This window comes from Megascapheus bottae, chromosome 12 (genome assembly GCF_031878675.1).
Source record: "Megascapheus bottae isolate mThoBot1 chromosome 12, mThoBot2.hap1, whole genome shotgun sequence".
Lineage (NCBI taxonomy): Eukaryota > Metazoa > Chordata > Mammalia > Rodentia > Geomyidae > Megascapheus > Megascapheus bottae.
Window position 1 is genome coordinate 55,114,532 of NC_143520.1, and position 22,266 is coordinate 55,136,797.

At 41.5% G+C, this 22,266-nt stretch overlaps 1 protein-coding gene across 2 annotated transcripts in view; it reads left to right on the top strand.

Moving 5' to 3' along the window:
- The first annotated feature begins 1,592 nt into the window (after positions 1 to 1,592).
- Positions 1,593 to 22,266, top strand: part of Plekhb2 (pleckstrin homology domain containing B2) — a 32,205-nt gene continuing 11,531 nt past the window's right edge. For both annotated transcript variants that reach the window (XM_090343002.1, XM_090343003.1), the window contains exons 1-6: positions 1,593 to 1,679; positions 9,635 to 9,679; positions 12,960 to 13,112; positions 14,413 to 14,515; positions 19,610 to 19,649; positions 21,008 to 21,097. In XM_090343002.1, coding sequence (XP_090199128.1) covers positions 9,643 to 9,679; positions 12,960 to 13,112; positions 14,413 to 14,515; positions 19,610 to 19,649; positions 21,008 to 21,097 — 423 coding nt within the window. In that variant the 5' untranslated portion in view covers positions 1,593 to 1,679; positions 9,635 to 9,642. The remainder of the gene's footprint in view (positions 1,680 to 9,634; positions 9,680 to 12,959; positions 13,113 to 14,412; positions 14,516 to 19,609; positions 19,650 to 21,007; positions 21,098 to 22,266) is intronic.

Here is a 22,266-nt window from a genome sequence, read left to right on the forward strand (position 1 = left end):
CAGAAGTGGTGCTGTGGCTGAAGTGGTAGAGCACTAGCCTTGAGAAAGTCCAAAGACAGTGCTTAGGCCCTGAGTTAAAGCCTTAGTACTGGCAAAAAAAAAAAATCAACCAAATCAACAAAGGGAGCATTTCTAGCACCCAGAAGTGGGGTTGCCAGGGGTTACTAGCTCTATTCTAGAGATGTTTATCAGTAAAGAAACTAACATTTTCTATTTATCATCTTTAAAAACATAATGACAAATACATATTTTTCCTCTTTGGCAGTGCTGGAGATTCATATCAGGGCCTCATATATGCTTAAGCAAGTGTTATATGACTTCCCTACACATGCAACTCCCGTAATAATTTTAGGCTTAGAGAGAAAATTTAGAGACAGTATATCCATCACACAATTTCTCTTCACATTACCATCTTGCATAAGATTAGTACATTTGTCAAAACTGTTTACTAAGATTGGCATTCACAATTTTTCATGAACACTTCCGGGATCCCATTCAGGGCTACACTCTGCACATATCACTTGAGTTTTCTCTGGTTTTTGGTGATTTTGAGAGTTTTGAATATTGATGGTTATTACTCTGAATATCCCTCTTTTGGTTGGGACTTGCCCAGTGTTTCCCTCCCATAGGACTGTGATTATGGATATTGAGGGAAGGTCACAGGAAAGTGTTTTTTTCTTTTTTTCTTTTTGTTGGGTCATGGGGCTTGAACTCGGCCTGGGCACTGGCCCTGAGCTCTTCAGCTCAAGATTACCGCCCTACCCTTGAGCCAAGCCCCACTTCCTGTTTTCTAGAGGTTAATTGGAGATGAGTCTTTTTGTGCCTGGGCTGGTTTTGAACCTTGATTCTCAGACCTCAGCCCCCTGAGTAGCTAGGATTACAGGTGTGAGCCTCAGTGCCCGGCAAGAAGGTGTTTTGTTTTGGGTTTTTTTTTGCCAGTCCTGGGCTTGAGCTCAGGGCCTGAGCACTGTTCTTGGGCTTTTCTCAAGGCTAGCACTCTGCCACTTGAGCCATAGCACCACTTCCAGCCTTTTTCTATGTATGTGGTACTGAGGAATCGAACCTGGGTCTTCGTGCATACTACGCAGGCACTCTACCATTAGGCCAAACTCCAGGCCCAAGAAAGTGGCTTTTATTCCTTATCAGGAGAAATTACCATCATGTTGAATCACTGTCGATATTAACCTTGGTCACTTAGAAAAGGCAGTTTCTCAAATTCTGGATGGGTGGGGATTAAGATATCAGTCTGCATGGGGAAAAATACAATTCCTCTGCAGGAAGATGCATTTCTTCAATTCTTGACGTATCTCCATGCTATAAAGAATCCCAAGAGACTTAAAGAAAGTTTGTCTTTCAGGCTGATAGCTGAGCACGTCATCATTTCTGGGATAAGGTCCTTGGCTTGCCCGGGCCCTACAGACACTATTTCTCTAAGGCCCCTTATTTACAACATGGCCTTTACAGGCCCCTCCTTCCTAGGCAAAACCTACGCACGCTCCAAGGAAGAGCGTCGCCGAGCCGAGGCCCCGCCCCCGCCCACGACAGGCCCGGCGCGCTCCGCGCATGCGCGCCGGGCAGCGACGCAGGACGCGCGCGTGCGTCCGTCCAGTTGTCCAGCCTCCGCGGCCTGCGCGTCCTTGGTCTCCTCCGCTTCCCGCCGGCGGCCTGAGCGTTCGCAGGTGACCGTCTGCCCCTGGCCGGGTCCACCCTGGTCCTCTAACCCCGGCCGCCTGCTTCCCCATTCTGACCCTTCCAGAACGTCCTCTGGAGCCACTCTCCTCAGCCCGCACCGCTCGGCAGACACCTCACCTCCTGGGTGTCCTCCCTCCCGGAGCCTCCCCACCCCCACCCCTGTCTCGACCCCTGGGGGGCCCTCCCTCCCCGGGGCCCCCTCCTCCCGACCCCCCTGGAGGGGACCCCACTTTCCAGCCCCGCGGCCTCGACCTCTTCTCGACACCCCTCTCCCGAGCTACTTCTCCCCTCCTCTCAGCCCGCAGCCCCGTCCCTCCGGGAGGGGACCTCCCGCCTCCCACACCTTCCCGTCTCCCGTCCGGCCCGATCCCTCCTCCAGCCCGGTCCCCCCTCTTCGGAGCCGGAGCCGCCTGGGCTCCGATCCATAGAGAGGACCCCGCCCCTCCACCCTCTCCCGTCCGCCCTTCCTCATCCTCGCCCTTCCAGAGCCACCTCGCCCCGTCCCTTTCCTGGGCTCCCCACCTCCCCGACCTTCCCTGCGAGCCCCGGGCTCTCACCCTCCCCTCCCCCGGGCTCCTCAGCTAGAACCTCCCCCGCCCTGGGGCCTGGGAGCCCGGAACACCGCCGCTGCCTGGGCCTCCGTGGGCGGCTCCGCCGGCCTGGGGTCTGAGGGTGCCGTGACAGCCGTGCACTCGTTGGCCCAGTGCGAGGGGCTGGGCCTTCTGCTTTTCCTCCAGCGCTCTGCTTCTCCCGGTGGGACACTCCTGGTCTGCGCACATAGGCTTTTGGTCTTTTTAGTGTTGTAGATGCCTGGCTCTACAGTATATATTTCTTGCAAATTTGATTCTGTTATGCAACTGGATTGAGAACTCTGAGGTCATGGATTTTTACTTTTCATAAGCATGAGTTGTTTTGGATTTAAATTTCATGTGTTCACAAACAGGCTTGTTGGTAGAGCAAATTACCGTACGATGCTTCGGAAGTGGAATGAGGTGGATTATGGACAGAACGTGGCTAAAATGCTACCGATTCCTGGCTCTAAAGGATCTCTCTTCTTACTCCTCCACTTTCCCTTCCTTATTTTAATGTCTCCCATTTGAGTAGGAAACAGCAGCCAATACTAGATTGAGGGCTCTTCCTGTCTCCTCTGGCCTTACAGGGGACCAGTGCTGGTGCCAGAAGTGATTTGTTGGACATATCATGGGGAGCTAGGGCTGGAGCTTGCCTGTTTACTTATAGTACGCAGTATTTACTGAAGACATTAGTAATCAAAGCTTGTATGCTTAGGCACTCTGGTGCCTGATCAGTGGGCGTACCTGCTTAGGGGCCAGCATGTGGGTGGGAAAACTGCTTTCTGTGAGGGTGTAGTGGTTCCCTGGTTCCCAGTGTCTGGTACGTTCCTGACCCTGTGCAGGTCTGTTTGAAATGGAACTACATGGGAACCCCTCTCCTTTTGGTACTCCCCCCTTTCCTTAAGGGAGCAAGTGTTCACAACTAAAGTTAGAGCAGGCCTTAAGCTATATTAGGTGAAGGTACCCCGAATTACAGCTGTTTTTTTTTTTCCTCTTGCCAGTCTTGGGCTTGAGCTCAAGGCTAGAACTCTACCATTTGAGCCTCAGCACCACTCTTGGCTTTTTTCTATGTATGTGGCACCAAGGAATAGAACCTGGGTCTTTGTGCCTGCTAGGCAAGCACTCTACCATTAGGCCAAACTCCCGGCCCTAAATTACAGCTCTTGAAACAGGATAGTAGTGCACTTGCAGCCGTACATAACTTTGGAACGCCCTGCTGTATGTCTGTTTTTGACACACCTGGTTTAATCCTCACAGTAGCCCCAAGGTAGTTGATTGTGTCTTATCATTCAGAAAACAGGCTTAGGGAGTGTTGCTCAAGGTGGTGCCAGGGAGAAAGGCAGAGTAATTTCTGGTCTAGAACAAGTCTACCTGTTAAGTTTATCGTTTTGCACTCAGTGCATTACAGCTGAATTGAATTCATATTTTTAAGTTTATCGTTTTGCACTCAGTGCATCACTGAATTGAATTCATATTTAATATGAATTGTTGAGTGTAGTTTAGGTTTTTAAGGCATTCTGGCTGTTTTGCAACTGATTTATCTGCTGGACATCAACAACAGCATGAATTTTAGTTTATGTAATACGCCCTTTTCTAGAAAATAAAAAGTGAAATGTTGGAATAAGTTGCTTGCCTGCCTCCCTCCCTCTTTTTTTTTTTATTAACTTCTAAATTGTGTTTGATCCTTAAGGTATTTAAACTTGTTAAGTCTTCTGATCCTTTTTGAGAAGCAGTCTGTTTCTTCTACAATGTTATGGACAAATTTTAGTTAAGTGTATATAGAACCTAAAATGAATGGGGAGAAGAGTGGGTATATATAGTCATAATATTCAGTATACATATTTGAAGCCAGGTAATTGAAGGGAGAGGTGAGGTTGAGAGAGATGGGGAGAGTGATGGAAAAGATGTCATTTGTCAATACATTCCATTCAAACTGGCAAGTTGACTTGGAATCTATTTGTCCAACTACTTAAAGCTGAATGAATGAATAAATGAGTAAATGAACAGTGGTGTTGGTGGTAGCAGTTATCATGGGTAGAGTGTTAGTAACTATCAGGCACCATGCCACACACTTGAATATTGTACTCAGTTTTTCAAAAATCCTATCAAGTAAATTATGGTATTCTGTGTGTGTGTGTGTGTTTACACACACACAGGCTACTTGATGCCAGTGCCTACCAAACTCGGGACCTGTGCTTTTTTGCTCAGGGAGAATGTTATCATTCTACCACTTAAGCCACACTTTACTTCCAGCTTTTTGGTGTTTAATTGGAGATAAGAGTACCATGGACTTTCCTTCCCAGGCTGTCTTTGAACCACAGTCCTCAGTTATCAGCTTTCTGAGTAGCTAGGATTACAGGTAGCCACTGGCACCCAGCATGTGGTATTCTCATTTCATAGGTCAAAAATTTAAAGCTTAGAAAAGTAAAGTACCTTGTTTAAGGTAACAACTGGATTGGGATTTAAACATAGATCTTTTTCTTTTTCTTCTTTGTGTTCTGGAGCTTGAACTTGGAGCCTGAACACTGTCCTTGAGCTCTTATGCTCAAGGCTAGCACTCTACCACTTTGATCCACAGAGCCACTTCCAGTTTTCTGATGGTTAATTGGAAATCAGAGTTTCATGGACTTCCCTGCAGAGGCTGGCTTTGAACCTGGTGGGATTCTCAGATCTCAGCCTCTTGAATAGCTAAGATAACAGTCATAAGGCATCAGCACCCAGCAAACACAGACTCAGAAGCCTATATTAATAAACAGACATTAGGTTTTATTAATTTTTTATCTCATATATTCATGATATTGGGGATGCAGTCCAGAGCCCTGCACAGGAAAGCAAGCATTCCACTACTGAGCAATATTCCCAACCTTGTGAAAATTTTAGTTGTAGTTACCTTTGAACTGAGAGCTCTCTGAATGTTTCTGTTTTGGAGCACACTAGTTTTTTTTGTTTTTTTTGTTTTTTTTGCCAGTCCTGGGCTTAAGCTCAGGGCCTGAGCACTGTCCTTGGACTTTCTCAAGGCTAGAGTTCTACCACTTGAGCCTCAGCACCATTTTCGGCTTTTTTTCTATGTATGTGGTACCGAGGAATCAAACCCGAGTCTTTGTGCATGCTAGGCAAGCATTGCTACCACTAGGCCAAATTCCCGGCCCTAGTTTTGTTTTTTGGATATAACATGTATTAGGGATTTACTTATTATTGTAGCTTTTTTTTTTTGCTTCTTGCATTGTCTCTGATTCCAGTGAATGTTGTTTTCTTTAATCTGTCTGCTGGGCTTTTCTCAAGTGATGGATGCTGCTTGCTCTTTTGTTCCTATTTAAGAGCAAGGTACTGAAAAAGACTGATAGAAAGTCTTGTGCTTAAAGATTTATTACCTGAGTGGAGACTTGTTTTTCAGTTGTGGAACTCCCAACTATCAGTATCAGTGAGTTTTCCTCTTGGGTTATGACTTTAGTTCTCAGCTAGTTTTGAGGGGGTAAAGTAAGGAAGGGTACTGACAAGATTCTCATATCCTATATTCCTCTTCTTTTTTTTTATTTAAAAAAATTTTTTTTTGCCAGTCCTGGGCCTTGAACTCAGGGCCTGAGCACTATCCTTGGACTTTCTCAAGGTTAGAGCCTCAGCACCACTTCTGGCTTTTATCCATATATGTGGTACCGAGGAATTGAACCGTGGTCTTCATGCATGCTAAGCAAGCACTCCACCACTAGGCCAAACTCCCAGCCCCCTATATTCCTCTTCTAAATGTGGTCTCTTGCCCAGTCTGAGCTGTACCTGATGACCCATTCCTAGAGCTTCTCTAGAATGAGATCCTCAGGGTTGTAAAGATTGCTACCTAGAATTCTGGGGCCTATAATTCTTAATGACTGAGTAAATTCTGTCACTATTACCCCATCTTCAGAATTATCATCTACTTCCATTCTGTGGACTTTCTAGTATTCTGTATATAGCTGGAGTTGGCTTGTTGGGCTTTTGCTTCTGTTAGCATATGTAAAACCAAAGAAAGCTAAATTTTGTTACTTCCTCTCTAGTTGCTTTAGAATTGTTCTCAGCCTCTTATCTGTCTCTGTTGCCATTGTCTTTGTTATTATGGATTAATGACTTGTTTTCACTTTTTATCCTGGTTGTGTTTTAGAAGAGAATAGAGTTAGCTGTTCTGTCTCTCTCCCCAACTCTGATCTCTTTATCCTGGTCCTGGGGCTTGAACTCAAGAGTCTGGGAACTGTGATCTTTTGTGCTCAAGGCTGGCATTATACCACTTGAGCTACAGCTCTACTTCTGGCTTTTTTGGTATTTAATTGGAGATAAGAGTTTCACAGGCTTTCTTGTCCAGGCTGGCTATGAACAGCAGTCTCCAGATCTCAGAGTCTTGAATAGTTAGGATTATAGCCTTTGTCTTCTTCACATATTTTTTGAGACCAGGCAGTAGATGCCTGCCCAGCAAGTTCAAGGAACAAACTCAATACATTCCTTAGCAAGTGCATTCATGGTTCATTTCCCTACAGCTGTTTTTTTTTTTTCTCATTAGCTCAAGTTTAGGTTGGTTTCAAGCCTATTCCCAGGTCTTCCTTGTCTAAACTTCTACAACCTTGAGCCCTTAGCCTTTTGGTTTTCTAAAAGAAATCGTAACATCTGAGATATAAAATATGACACATCTCCCTAATTTTTAACAAAATAAACACTTGTATTATCTGTGAAAGGATAGCATACAAAATCACATGCTTCAGCTTTTTAAAAAAAATGTCATGGGAAAGTGTAGGAAGGGACAACATTGTCCATGAATTACACTCATTACCTGACTGAGGGAATTGTAATTCCTCTGTACAACTCCTTAACAGTAACAATAAAGTTACACACACACACACACACACACACACACACACACACACACCTGAATTGTGTGAAATAAAACTCATATTGAAAATAAAGTCTTTTTCACTAATAAATAGCTGTAATTATTAATTGGAATTTGATGTTCTTTATACAGCTAGTTGGCTTTCAAAAAAATCCTTTCTAAAACTCATTTCTAAAAGGAATTTTTTAAAATACAAAGATAGTTCAGGCCATCAGGCATGGACTCAAGCTATCTTCCTGTCTCAGTCTTCTGAGGAGCTGGAGCCACATACCCTCATGCTTCATGCATCCTTGCATTTTAATAGTAAAATGTCTCAGGAGTGTCTTGAGATTTTCAGCACCTAAATCATTTGCAAGGAGTGCTGATTGCTTTTAGAGCAGACTAAAGATAAAAATCTTCAGAGATAAAAATCTGGGCACTAGGAGAACATGAGATTGTTCCCTGTAATGACTGAAGGTGGACAAGATGATACCAGATAAGAAGTTAAGCAGTTCAATGTAGAATTTCCTTTTTCAGAAAGTTTAGGTTACTTCCAGTTTCTGTCTAATGTTTCCCTTTCTATAATCGTGTTAATTATATTACATAGGTATATCCAATCTGCTTGTAATGTTCTTTACATGTAGACATATTTCTAGTTGTTTTTTTTTTTTTACATTTTAAATCTTAACTGGCCTGGAACTAATTCCCAAATGTGCTGTTTTCTCCTTATTGATTCCTTTTACATCCAGTACATGCCCTCATCCAAAGGAAACCTCTGTACCTGGCATGACCCATGCACCAGTGGGTTATAATCAATAGGAAATCCAAACATTTGTGCTTTATCTAAAGTTACCTTTTCTGGTACCAGGGTTTGAATTCAGGCCTTTTACTTTCTAGGCTTGCTTGCTCATGGCTAGTAGGTACTCTACCACTTGAGCTATGCCTTCAATACTGTGTTTTGATGCAGATGGAGTCTCATGGACTTTTCTCCTTGGGCTGACTTTGAACCAAGACTTTTCTGCATCTCAGCCTTATGTGTAGGTATAATTATAGGTATGAGCAACCAGGATTTGGCTTCTAAAGCTGTTTATATTTTTTTTTAAAACTTGTCTTCCTGGATGTTGCTATTGATGGTAATTTGACAGACATGTACAACTGATGGACATAGAGAATAAGCAAAGCTATTCAGTTTTCTACCAGCCTGATATTTGGACTGTTAAAAATGACAACAAAACAACCAAATTGGTGTTAAACATTTGAAATTTAAATAGATACCACAGAAATCCAAGAAACTCCTTTCTTTTCTTCCTTGAACTCTGGGCCTGGATGCTGTTCCATATTTTTATATACCTACTTCAGAGCCATGAACTAACAAGCTACTGACAGAGTTGTGTCACAACATTTCAGTCAGATTTTCTTTTTGTATTGTAACTAGGTATCCTAGTCTTCAAGTAGGTTCTGCTAAGTGGCTGTTGCTAGATAGATTCTTATGTGGTAATGGCCATAGGGAGTGGATGATTTGTCTTGCTTTGTACTTTGGCATAATGCTTTTTGTCCTTTCGGTTTTGTGTTTGGAGGTAATAACATTGTAGAAATGTAATGTTAGCTGTCATATAGCTTGGCTTTTAAATTCTTTTCTCACCCATTTCTTCCATTGCTGCATGAAAGCAGGCAGTTGAACTGCTATATCCCAGTGTGTAGGACAATATTGGGGGCACACATTAGCTACACTAAGAATATTAAAAGAGCACATGACGGCCCTATTTCTCTACCTCAAATTCTGTTGGAAGAATGGTTATTTCAGTGTGTTAATGCAGGGAACTAAATTTAATCCAGCTTAAAGGATAAACCTACAATTTTGCTGAGCAAAAAACCCTGGATTAGAGAGGGGTTTGGGTTTAGTTCAATTGGTGGCTCACTTGTATGAGATTTGCTGCCTTTAGGATTAGCCACCTCCATTCTGGTACCTGGTCAGAAGGTAGCAGCCAGCAGCGCTGAGCTGTGTCAGTTTGCAATTACTGAAACAAAGAGGATGCTAGCTTTCTAGATTCAGTTTGTCTATATGTCTGAGGAGAAAGATTGTAGAATAGATTGTATGAGTTGACAAAAACTGTAAGGGAAGTTAGAACCTTCAGCATACAAAGTTGGAGATGCTGGTGTGTGGGAGGACTAAGGCTTGTGAAACATTTTTCTTTTAGAGAGTTAATTTTCTCAGCTTTTTCCCTTGATATTTCTGTTTTTCTGTCCTGACTGTATCATGTCAGCCTGTTGGGGTTGCCAGTTGTAAAGCTAGGAGCTGGACTCTAGACCTCCAAGATACCGAGTTATGAGAAGCCTTAAGTTCTTATCAGAGCTGAATCTTACTGGGACTGCTTCCAGTTTGCTTGATTCATGTGGGTAGTGTAGACCTCACTGAGGTCAAGTGGCCAGGGATGTGAGATGGCTATAAGTGTTCTTCTGGTCACATTGAAGGACGTGAGGCCAGATGAGTCCCTCTTTTCCTGGATGTTATTCTGAACCTACCTGTTCCCTTCTGCAGGTGAAGAGATGGCGTTTGTGAAGAGTGGATGGTTGCTGCGACAGAGTGAGTACCCTTCCTGTGCTTTCTGCATATCTTTGTATTTGCTAACATGAATCAGATCTTTACAGTTAGCTTATGTTAATTATATAGAGGGATATTTCATTGTTCCATTTGTACACATTTACAGTATATTCCAATCAGTCTCACCCCTTGATCACTCTCCTTTCTTCCCTTCCCCAAACCATTCACCAGGTTTCATTGTTCTGTTTTCATAGTTGCAAAGGAAATGAGACACTTAAAAGCTTCACTAATACAGTAGGCTTGAATTTCCTCATAGGAATTTTCAGAACTCTATAAATGTGTACACATGGAGTTCTTCCTTGCTTGCTCTTGATGGAAACCGGGAAACAGTGACAGTTCTTGCTGCTTTTACTAACAGCTTGCTGATGGCTGACCGGTTCTTGCTGCTTTTACTAACAGCTTGCTGATGGCTGACCTGAGCTGCTGCTTGACTGACCACACCTCATTGCTTGGTCTCTGCTGGTGGGTAGTTAGTATCTGTCTTATTGCGCACTGAACAGTGACTCAGATTCTGGAGGAAAGCTTAACACCTATCAAACTTTTGTCTCCAGAGCAGTTCCATTGAAGAGAAGCTCATGCCTTGCAGGGTTGAAGTCCACTTGTAGTCTTGTCTCTGTGGGCCTGTTCTTCATATACTGTCTACTCAGCTCTGTGGAAGTCATCCTATACTATAAAACGGGAGAAGCTGGTTCTGTTTAGTGAAGAATAAGCAGATTATTTTGCTGTCTTAGAGAAAATTGAAGGAAAAAGTATAATCATTACATTATTTATGACTTTAGCAAAAAACTGAGCTAAAGCATGTGTTATTTACTGTTTAGAGACCTTAATTTGTTTTTGAAGACAACCTTCAAATTTTTATCTCTTAACAGGGAAGAGTGAACTACATATCTTATATGGTTCATAAAAACTAGTGTTTTGTTTGAAGTTTTGTCAGGTGCTGTTATTTCCAGTTGATAAAATGAGATTCAGTGTAATTTGTCTAGGTTTGATTCCGTTATTAATATTATTTTAACACAAAGCCTGTTAGTTTCTACGTATACATTCTCAGACCTACAGCTGTGTATCCTAACCATAGGATACCATGTATCATAACCATACTGTAGCTCAGATGGAATTGCAATATTGACTTAAACAGCAAGTTTTGGTGTATTAGAGTTTAGTGCTAGTCTTAGTGTAAGTTTTCTTATTTTGTGAGGAAGTTGTTCAAACCTCTCCCTCTTTTTCTGGTCCTCTGGATGTCTTCTGGTTTTTTCCTTTTCCCACCATACCTAACTCTTAAGTGGTTTGCAGATGTAGTGAGTGGTATCTCTTGTGTGACAGTTTTGTGCTAGTTACCAGTGCCTAGCCTGATGATGTTACACAAAATAGTCTGAAGGTACCCAGTCATTTCCAGGGTTCTGGAAATAGACCATGGCTATTTCGGAAGTGTGTATTTAGATGACTTATTTTATAGTCTCATCCGTAGATATGTGGATTGCTTTTCCTCTGCTAAAAGTGGAATCAATCTTGAGAACAAAAAATGAAGAGGCATCTATTACCTATTTTGGCTTGTATAGCTTCAGAGTTGTACATATAGGGCATATGGTACTCTGGTCTCTCTTTCCTACATAGACCCTGGGTCTGGCACTTGGCCTCTATCACAAACCCGATTTGAGCATTCACAGTCAAGAGTTTTAGTGGTAGGAGGAATACTTGGGCAAAGCCCCCTAACGTAGTGATTACAACTGTTTTTGTGGCTCAGTTTGGTAGGTTTTGCATAGCTCATGCCTTGGCCATTACGTGGATGCTGGTATTACAGTGAGAATGCCTGGTATTGATAATAGGAAGGCTGGATGTCACATAAAAAGGATATACAGGGAGTGAAAGGAGATTTATGCTCCTTGGTCAAGAACAGAGTGAGATGTATAGGAACAAAGTGAATGCTGGGAGCCAAGATTTCTCTTCAGTCCACTGCAGGGGATTCCTTTCCTGTAAGCAAGGAAACTACAGCTTTATGAAGTAAATTCCTGGTCCAAGATTTCAAAATAGAAGACAGTAGGAATAGAAAGGAGATATGCTAGATAATAGGTGTTCTTTGCCCTGGGTCCAGCCTCTTCAGTGCACATTTATCCAGGGTATAATTCCATCTATATTTGTATTTTGTATGTGCCTGTGTGCTGGCTCTGTCTCATAGCTTTTTAGCTAAAAATAGTGTTCTACCAGTTGAGCCACTGTTCTACTTCTGACTTTTTGGTGGTTAATTGGAAGTAAGAGTCTCATGGACTTCGATGCCTAGGCTTAAAACCATGATCCTCATATCTTAGCCTCCTGAGTAGCTAGGGTTACAGGTGTGAGCTGCAGGATATTGGCTCTGAGCTTCCTGGGAGGCCATGTTAGGAAACAGTTTATGTGAAATCTCTTAAGGACAGAAAAAGAAACATTGTTCAAAGAGAGAACTATTGGGGCTGGGAGTTTGGCCTAGTGGTAGAGTGCTTGCCAGGCAGGCATGCACGAAGACCGGGTTCAATTCCTCGGTACCACATATATAGAAAAAAGCTGGAAATGGGGCCGGGAGTTTGGCCTAGTGGTTAAAGTGCTTGCCTAGCATGCATGAAGACCCGGGTTCGATTCCTTGGTACCACATACATAGAAAAAAGCCAGAAGTGGTGCTGAGGCTCAAGTGGTAGAGCTCTAGCCTTGAGAAAGTCCAAGGACAGTGCTCAGGCCCTGAGTTCAAGCCCAGGACTGGCAAAAAAAAAAAAAAAAAAAAAAAAAAAGAAAAAAGCTGGAAATGATGCTGAGGCTTGAGTGGTAGAGCTCTAGCCTTGAGAAAGTCCAAGGACAGTGCTCAGGCCCTGAGCTCAAGCCCAGGACTGGCAAAAAAAAAAAAAAGAGAGAGAGAACTATTGTATTCATTTTCATATAGAGACTCTAGCTTTTTTAGTGAGGGGTTGGTGTATGGGTTTGAAATCAGGGCCTCATGCTTGCTAGGTAGGCTCTCTCCCACTTGAGCCTGCAAACTTAAAACCTAACCTTTCTTGTTTGTTTTGGGACTTGTCCTTTGGCTGGTGGCCATCTCTGTGTCTGTAGAATATGCTGCCTGCAGCCTTGTTACAACAGTGTAGATAGGCCACATTGTTTGTTCCCACTATGGGTCTAATGGTTAGTTTGGCCACACTATTCAGGTATGCTTCGGCTAGAGGAGAGTTCCCTTTGTGTCTGCAGTAAGTAAGAATACTGTCTTTGTTCTTTTCTTCCAAAGTCAACCTTCTTATATTTTCAGGTACAATTTTGAAACGCTGGAAGAAGAATTGGTTTGATCTGTGGTCAGATGGCCACCTAATCTATTATGATGACCAGACTCGGCAGAGTATTGAGGATAAAGTCCACATGCCGGTAGACTGCATCAATCTTCGCATGGGACATGAGTGTCGGGGTAAGCCTTTTGGCCTTGTTCTGTTATGTCACTTGCCATTTTGCTATCTTTTTGTGTGTGTGCATGTGTGTATGTGTGAGTACCAGTACTGGACCTTGAAATCAGGGCCAGGGATTGTTCCTTAGCTTTTTTACTCAGGGCTTGGCACACTGACACTTGAGCCACAGTCTAATGTCCAGCTTCTTGGTGGTTAATTGGAGATAAGAGGCTCTCATACCTTTTCTGCCTGGTCTGGCTCTGAACTGTGATCCTCATATCTCAATCTCCTGAGTAACTAGGATTGTAGGCATGAACCACTGACACCTAGCCCATTTCTCAGTCTTAATGCGAACTGTTTTGTTTTTTTTTTTCTTACTGAATTTGGATTTATTAACAGACTGAAGAAAGTCTCCATCTGAAATGGGTGGCTGCAGAGGGCCCCCAGCATTTAGATTGTGAACCTTAGAGTTCATTCAGGTAGAGTTTCTCATCTGAGTTAGGCCCTTTCAGTTCATGTTCTGTCACCTGCTGGAGAGGAATCAGATGTCTAGGAACCCCAAGAGGGATTTTGATTTTGTAACAGAAACTGGTACATGTCAGCATTTCTTGCATGTGCCAGTACAGACTGAGACTTGAACTCAGGGCCTGAGCCCTGTCCCTTAGCTTTTTTGTTCAAGATTGGTACTCTACCACTTGAGCCACAGCTTTACTTCTAGCTTTTGGTGATTACTTGGAGATAAGAGTCTCATAGACTTTCTTGCCTGGGCTGGCTTCAAACCATGATCTTCAGATCTCAACCTCCTGAGTAGCCAGGATTATAGATAGGCATGAGCCACTGGCATCTGGATATTTGTAGGCTTCTGTAATGTGATGGTCTCCTGGAATTACTTCTTGTATTCACTTAAGAATATAAGATTAGTTTTTGTGAAAGTCTTCTAACTACCACTCCTTCCAGGCAGTCTAGCTATTTATTATTATTCTTATTTTTGTTAGTGAATTTTAAAAAATTTTATTTTAAAGGTGTACTGTGCAGAGGGATTACCGTTACATAAGTAAGATGAGTACATTTCTTTTTGAATAGTGTTATTCTCTCCCTCATTCCTTCCCATCCTCCCCACCACCCACCTAGCTGTTTATTTTTTATACATGGTCAGGCTATAGGTTATTTCTTGGATGTAGCAGGAGTTTTGTTGTCCAGATGTTTGCTTATCTGAGTTATTAGGTCTTATACTGTGTAAGGAAAAATTTTAAATCAGCTATGTAAAGTATTTCTTTTTTCCTCTCTTCCCCCCCCCCTTTCTCTTTTTTTTTTTTCTCCTAGACATTCAACCTCCAGATGGGAAGCCAAAAGATTGTCTGTTGCAGATTGTCTGCCGAGATGGGAAAACTGTTAGTCTTTGTGCAGAAAGCACAGATGATTGTTTGTGAGTGTTTTTTTCTTTTCTTCTTTTTAAATTTATTTGGTCTACATGCAGAACTTGAACTCTGTATTTGACTCTTTTGCTCATTGGCTAGCACTTTACCACTTTAGCCACTATTCTAACCCTTAGTTTTGATTCTTATGTGTTCAATTTACAAGCTAGTTATAGCTTTAAGTTTTTAGTTATCAGGCAGGGAAAAGATTGGGACTGGAGTTTTCCTTCAGGCAGGAGAATATAGGATTCAGCAATGTGTGAGAGAAATATAACAGGAACCTTTTTCCTGGTTCTAGTTTCTGTCTATCCAGGCCTCTCTGGCTTGAATGCTGGGCCATGAAGGTGGCAGAAGGTAGTAGTTGTTACTTTATACTTTCTTTTCATTGTCAGAGTCACAGTAGGTATCCACATAGGCAAAGATGAGTGATTTCTTGCATTTAAAAAAAATGTAAATTCATCTTTAAGAAGCATAATGTGCTATTATTCAGCTTTGGTAGTCATTACTCTCATATGCTGTCTCTGCAGAAGGGATCATGAAGTAAAGTGCAAAATAAAATGCTCCTCAGCCTGTTGACATTGGCATTAACATTAGGTTAGTTTCTTGAACACAGTGGCTGATTGAGATTTGAGAGGGGAATGAGTTTTTTTTGTTGGTTGAGATTTAAGTATCAAAGTCAACCCTGGCAGCAAAGTCCATGAGGCACTTATCTTCCATTAACTACCAAACAGCCAAAAGTGGAGTTGTAGCTCAAGTGTAGAGTGCTAGCCTTGAGTGAAAAAGCTAAAGAATAGTACTAAGGCCCTTAGTTCAAGCTCCACAATTGACATGCATACATGTGTGCACGCCCTGCTGCGCCCCACCCCCCCAAGAATCTTATTAATTTATTTTTGCCAGTAGCCTTGGGGCTTGAACTCAGGGCCTGCTCACTGTCCTTGAGCTTTCTCAGGGCTAGTACTCTATTACTTGAGCCACAGCACCACTTCTGACCTTTCCTATGTATGTGGTACTAAGGAATCGAACCCAGGGCCACACTTAGGCCCCAAATGTACATTATTACTATATTGTTTTACTTTGTGATACCAGAGATTGAACAAGAACCTCACAGTGACAGGCTCTGGAAGTCAGAAGTTTAAATAAAGTACACTAAAAAAATTATCTGTGAGGCTTCCTTCTTTATAGGCACTATATAGGAGAAACTGTTTTCTTGTGTTTTCAGTTTATAGAGACTTCCTACATTCCTTGGATCTTAGATCTTTTCTCCTCAAAAATGACCATGGTGTATCAGTCTTGTCATCCTGTCACTGCTCTAGTTCTGCAGCCAGAAGGATATATATGGATTTAGGATTTGTAGTTGGTTTTGGCCCACCTAGATACTCCAGTATATTTTCCCCACCCCAGGTGCTTAGCCTCAGTTATAGTCACACAGCTTTTTTTTTGCTATGGAAGGCCCCATGTTCACAGACGAGAATGTGGACATGTTTTGGGGCCATTCTTCTTCCTAGCTTACATTCCCTGGCTTGGTCCTAATAGATTAGTTTCAGAATTTGACTGTAGCGCTTTTTGTCCTTAAATTCTGTGCTCTGCTGGGGGCTAAGATGGTGCATATATGAAATATTTCTTTAAGTAATAGTAAAAATAGAAATAGCACTTGTGAGTGTTTCAGCAAAATATGGAATTTTTTTTTTCTTTCATAGAAGAGATAAAAATATGGCAAAGGGCCTGGGAGTTTGGCCTAGTGGTAGAGTGCTTACCTAGCATGCAGGAAGACCCAGGTTCAATTCCTTGGTACCACACACAGAAAAAAAGCCGAAGTGGTGCTGAGGCTCAAGTGGTAGAGCTCTGAGCTTGAGAAAGTCCAAGGACAGTGCTCAGGCCCTGAACTGAAGCCCAGGACTGGCAAAAAAAATATGTCAAAGAATTGCCTGAAGGAGAGGCAATCTTAGATGAAAAAAAAATAGAAGTTTGTATCTGTGTCTGAATTTTTTTTTTTGGTGGTATTGGGATTTGAACTCAGTGTCTAATGCTTGCTATGCAAGTATTGTACCATTAACACCCCTACCCCTTTCTAATTTAGTTCATTTTTCAAGTAGGGTCTCACTTCTACGCAGGGCCAGCCTTAGATCATGATCGCCCTACCTCTAACTCCTGTGTAGCTGGGATTACAGGTGTGGGCCACCATATTTGACCCTCTATATCTGATGTTAAAAGCACAAATTAGGTAGGAAACATGTGGAGGTTAATACTTTTTAAACCAGGAGAATAAAACGGAACAGAAAATGCTTTCCACAATAAGAAAAAGATAAAATGGCAAAATGTGGTAAATCACTAGAAAATTTACCTATCAGTAGTCATACCAACAGTATTCATGGGTTCAGTTAAGGTGAGATGGTTATATTACCTTAGGAAAATTAAGGTTTGAGATTAGACAGAAGATAAAAGTGCAGCTATTTATTCTGGTATTAAGAAGCAAATGTGAAATAAAATGACTGGTTAAAAAAAAGCAGAATAGGAAATGTTCTCAGGACTGTCGTACTCAGTACCACAAATTGCATAACGAAAGCAACAGAAGCTCATTTGCTCACAGATCTGAAGTCTAGAGATCTGAAGTCAGTTTCTCAGCTGAATTGCCTGAGTTGCATACTCAGCCTCAAATAAACTTGCTCTGTGTGCTTTAAACACTTGTTTCAACTCATCTTTTGATGAGACACAGTTTAATCCCTAGCAGAGATTTCATAGTAAAAGTGCTGAAATGAATCTGACACATTTTTTCCAACTGTCTCCTGAAATGAAGGTTAGACATTTCAACAGCAGAAGTCAAATGAGGAAGTTAGACTTGAAGAAGATCAAACTGCAGATAGCCAAAGAAGTGAAGTAGACGCTTCCTTGGAGTTTCATCACTGTCAGTATCCTCATGGCCCATCTCAGAGACAGCATAGCATGAGTTCATAAAACCTTCCAAATTTGTAGTAACGGTTTGTAATTGAGAGTGAGTTCTAAGAGCGCAAAATACTTTTTGGACAAGGTAATAAAAAGTTTCTGAGAGCAGATATCCCTGTGACCTCATCAGAGGCTGGAAGATTCCTCAGGGTTTTTCATGCCAGGGCACTGAAGGCACTGGTGCTTACCTGAGTCACATAATTCTCTGCCTGATGATGTGTGAATCAATGTGAGAAAGTAAACAGAATATGGTCTTTAAAGAGTGTAAGACCCACATCTTTCAGAAGGGGGGCATATCCAGTCCAAGAAAAAAAAATCTACTCTTCTACTTCATGCCCTCCAATTATAGAAAAGTGGTTGTGGGCAACAAACACCTAGACTATCAAGCTGCTGCTGGTACAGGCAGGATTAGACCTTTCAAGTGATGCTTGACTATATGGAAAGATACAGTAGAGAAGTAACTCATATTATCAGTGCAAACAGAAGTTTTAGGTATCATAACCAGGTTAAACGTGACTAGGGTGTATAACCGTGGCTGGACAATTTTACATATATGCCTTAAGGAAAAAATATGGAAAGAAGAATACAAGCCTCAGAAAAAGCTCTGGGTTTGGAGGTTAGCAAAGTAGAAATAAAGTTTCTAAGAACCAAAGACAAAAATGGGTTGTATGGCTTATACCTTGCTAATTGGTAATCAGGGTTCAAAGTCAAAATAGACAAAAAGGTTCAAGACCATTTCAACCAATAAAAAGAAGTTTGGGGGGGCTGGGAGTTTGGCCTAGTGGTAGAGTGCTTGCCTAGCATGCACGAAGACCCAGGTTCGATTCCTCAGTACCACATACATAGCAAAAAGCCAGAAGTGGTGCTGTGGCTCAAGTGGTAGAGCCCTAGTCTGTAGAATTACAGGTATGAGCCACAGGCACCTGGCTAAACATACTTTTCAATCATAGTAAATTGCTGGCTACCTAAACTTGCTTATATTGTGGAACACTAGCCCTAGTTTAGTGTAAATTGCAGCTTATTTCATATTCATTTAAGAACTAAAGCAAATTGTTAGTTTATGTTTAAAATTTTGTCTATAATAGGTGTATATGTGTGTGGGGAGAGGGGTTGTATATTCCTTGTGTTATTTATTTTTTACAAGAATTTTTTTATGAAGAGGAATTTTTTTATTTTTTGCCAATTATGGGGCTTGAACTCAGGGCCTGGGCACTGTCCTTGGACACTTCTTGCTCAAGGCAAGCACTATACCACTTGAGCCATAGCTCCACTTCTGGCTTTTTCTGTGTATGTGGTACTGAGGAATCAAACCTAGGCCTTTGTGCATTCTAGGTGAGCACTCTACCACTAGGCTATGCTCCTGGCCCCTCCTTGTGTTTGAGTGAGTTGAGTGGCTCTTGGGGAGGGCCTTGAAGACCTGTTTTTTTTTTTTTTTTTTTTTTTTTTTTTTTTAAGAATTTATTAACATTGATTTTTACATCATATTTCAAATGTCATGTTTAACAAGTATTCAAGAAGGGAATCTCTATATACAATCACTGGCACCTAGATTTTAGAACATAATTAAAATTAAGCTGAGGGTTTGTATGTTATAGGTACATATTAATGTATGTAACGAAACATTAGGTCTATAGAGTATATAGTCCATCATAGATTTTTTTTTGCCAGTCCTGGGCAAAAAAGAATTTTTTTATGAAGAGGAATTTTTTTATTTTTTGCCAATTATGGGGCTTGAACTCAGGGCCTGAGCCCTGTCCTTAGACTTTCTCAAGGCTAGAGCTCTACCACTTGAGCCTCAGCACCACTTCCGGCTTTTTTCTATGTATGTGGTACTGAGGAATCGAACTCCAGTCTTCGTGCATGCTAGGCAAGCACTCAGCCATTAGGCCAAACTCCCATCCCCCATCATAGATTTTTATGTCTATGTAGTTATGTTCATATCTCCCAGACCATGTCCATAACCTTGGGTACCCAAATATTGAGTCATCGCTTTTATACTGTTTGGATCTAATATCCACATATTAGGGATACCATGCGCCTTTTGTTCCTTTGATGATGACCTGTTTTTTTAAGTAAGCCTTTCCAGGAATTCTGATGGTAACCTGAGTTTGGGAATCATTGAAATGTTAGATAGCTTCAAATAAAGTATCCTTTTATTTTCTCAGGGCCTGGAAATTTACACTGCAGGATTCCAGAACAAACACTGTAAGTTGCTGATGGCTGTCACCAATGCTTATTTAAATGTCTTGAGTTGAGTACAGAACCAGAGACTAGGGAAGGACATCTTATCTTGGCCAAAGCATGGCGCAGCCCTCATTCAGGCATGCTAGTTCCAGTATTGTCCAGAAATGTTTGTGTTTTGCAGTTTTTCTTTGTGCTTTGTCCAGAAGCTTACAAGGAACTATAGTATCTATTTTGTGCATAAGATTTCAGCCTTGTGAAATCACAACATTTTGGGCTTGATCTCCTCTGTGGTTCTGTTTCTGATCTTAGAAGCTTTCAGAGGCAATAAGCCCCAAGTGCAGAGCCTGGTAATTCTTCCTTTGTCTTCCAGGAAATCAAGTAAGCAGGACCTCTGGTCACATTTTTATTCTTCAAGATGGGATTTTAATTTTTCCTTTATCTCGGTACAAAGAAAAAAAATGAGATGAAGCTTATGGAAGAATTTGTATATGTAGGGAAAGAATGTAAAAAGGCTTCCTTTATTCAAATGCCATTTTTTTCTACTCTTGTTATCCTAATATATTCTTTCTTGTAAGCTTACTCAGCAGCTTCTATTACCTCCTGTAGCAAAATGTTCTTTTTTTTTTTTTGCCAGTCCTGTGCTTGAGCTCAGGGACTGAGCACTGTCCTTGGACTTTCTCAAGGCTAGAGCTCTACCGCTTGAGCCTCAGCACCACTTCTGGCTTTTTTTCTATATGTGGTACCAAGGAATTGAACCTGGGTCTTCATGCATGCTAGACAAGCACTTTAACCACTAGGCCAAACTTCCGGCCCCGCAAAATGTTCTTTTTTTAGGTGAAATTAGTCTTAGTTACTAGTTGGGGCAAAATACCAGTGATCCTTTTTCTTTTCTATTAGGGAACAATTGAATGAGCATTTTTTTAACATAAAAAAGTCTAAAAATGGGACTAGGTAAATTGAGAAGATGGGTAGGGTTGAAGGTGGAGGGGACTGATAGAAGGGATGACATAGATCAAGGTACACTGTACCTACAAACTGACATGTTGATTCAAAATCCCTTTGTACAGATACTTAGAGATAATAATAAAAAGACTATAGAACATGTCTTTGATTGCTGTATGTCAGATAGTGAACAGAAAATTGAGAGTGGCATGCTTGTCTTTTTAAAGCCTTTGGGTGACAGTGGAGCTTCCAGGCCTTCCTGGGCAGTGAGGGCTGTTTCTGCTTCAGGGTGGACAGGGATAGCTGCCTTGCTCCTGGACTAAGAGAACATTCTTATGAGTCTGTCTACTAGCCTCAGTGAGAAGTTTCCTACTTTTGGTCCTTTCACTTGCTAAATAAAAGTACTTCCTATTCTTACCAGTCTTCTTTCCATACAGGCCTATGTTGGATCAACAGTTCTGTCTGATGAGACTGCCGTGGCTTCCTCACCCCCTCCATACATGGCCTATGCTGCACCAACTGCTGAGGTAGGATGCCCACCTGACCAGAGCATATTCAGATGGGGAAAACTTGGATCTCTGCTGTCCTGTGTACTTGTGTTTTGATTTTAATCTGAAACAGTATCAGGGAAGTTAGACTTGTACTTGAAACTTTTACTTCTTAAAATAGATTGTTCCTCATCGACTTCTGCTTTTATGAAATAAAGCAGCTGTTGTATATTTGTATTTATGTTCACAGTTTTTGTTTTTAAGATAAACGTCAAAGATGAATCATGTTAATAATAGTTGCTTTAAACAATAGTATTTCTGGTGATTTATAGTTTATATGTATTTAATTGAATTTTCTTAACCAGGAAAAAATATAATTTGTTTTGAGAGTGAAAAAAAGACCTGAAAAAAAATACCCTAAATCAGACACAGTGGGTATGCATGTAAGGTTGGGTACTTTTTTAACCTGTTCCTCTGATATTGCATATTAGATGGCATCACAACTTAGGTATTTTAGATTGGTAGAGCACTGTATGTAATTCTGTGTTACTGTGTAAATTAGAGTAATCACCTACTTATTCATGATCTATTCTTCACAGAGCCTTCTTCCTGTGACTCCTTTCCTAGGCACACATACCCCTGCCAATGCTGAGTGAAGACTGGCCTTTGTCCTTCAGCATTAATGACCTTGAGGTTCATCCTTTAGTGTAGATGTGCTGCTGTCTCTCCACTGGTGCTGTCCTACTGAGCCACATCTTAATCCTTTTCTGTAGTGATTATTTTTGTGACTAGGTATATGCTTCTACCACGATCAAGTTATTTTAGGCTACTTGTCACAGCTGAGATGACAAGTGTGTGCTGTCATGCTTTGCTTCAGTAGGTCTAGACTGACCTTGAACCCATGATCTTCCAGATCTCAGCCTCCCAAGTAGTTAAGATTATGAGTATGGTCCACCAGCACCTGACTTTCTTTTCTGTTTTATTTCTGTGTTGTGTTCCATGGTATAAATGTCCGACAATTTGTATTGAGCACATTTTCCCATGGAGGGATATTTTGGTTGTTTGGCTATTATCAGTAAAAGCTACCATGAACATTAGTGTATACAGATTGTACAGATGAGTGGTCTTATTTCTTTGGGATAAATACTCAAATGAGAAAGTGCTGAGTCCTATGTATAGTAAGTGTATTTTATTTTGTTTTTTTTTTT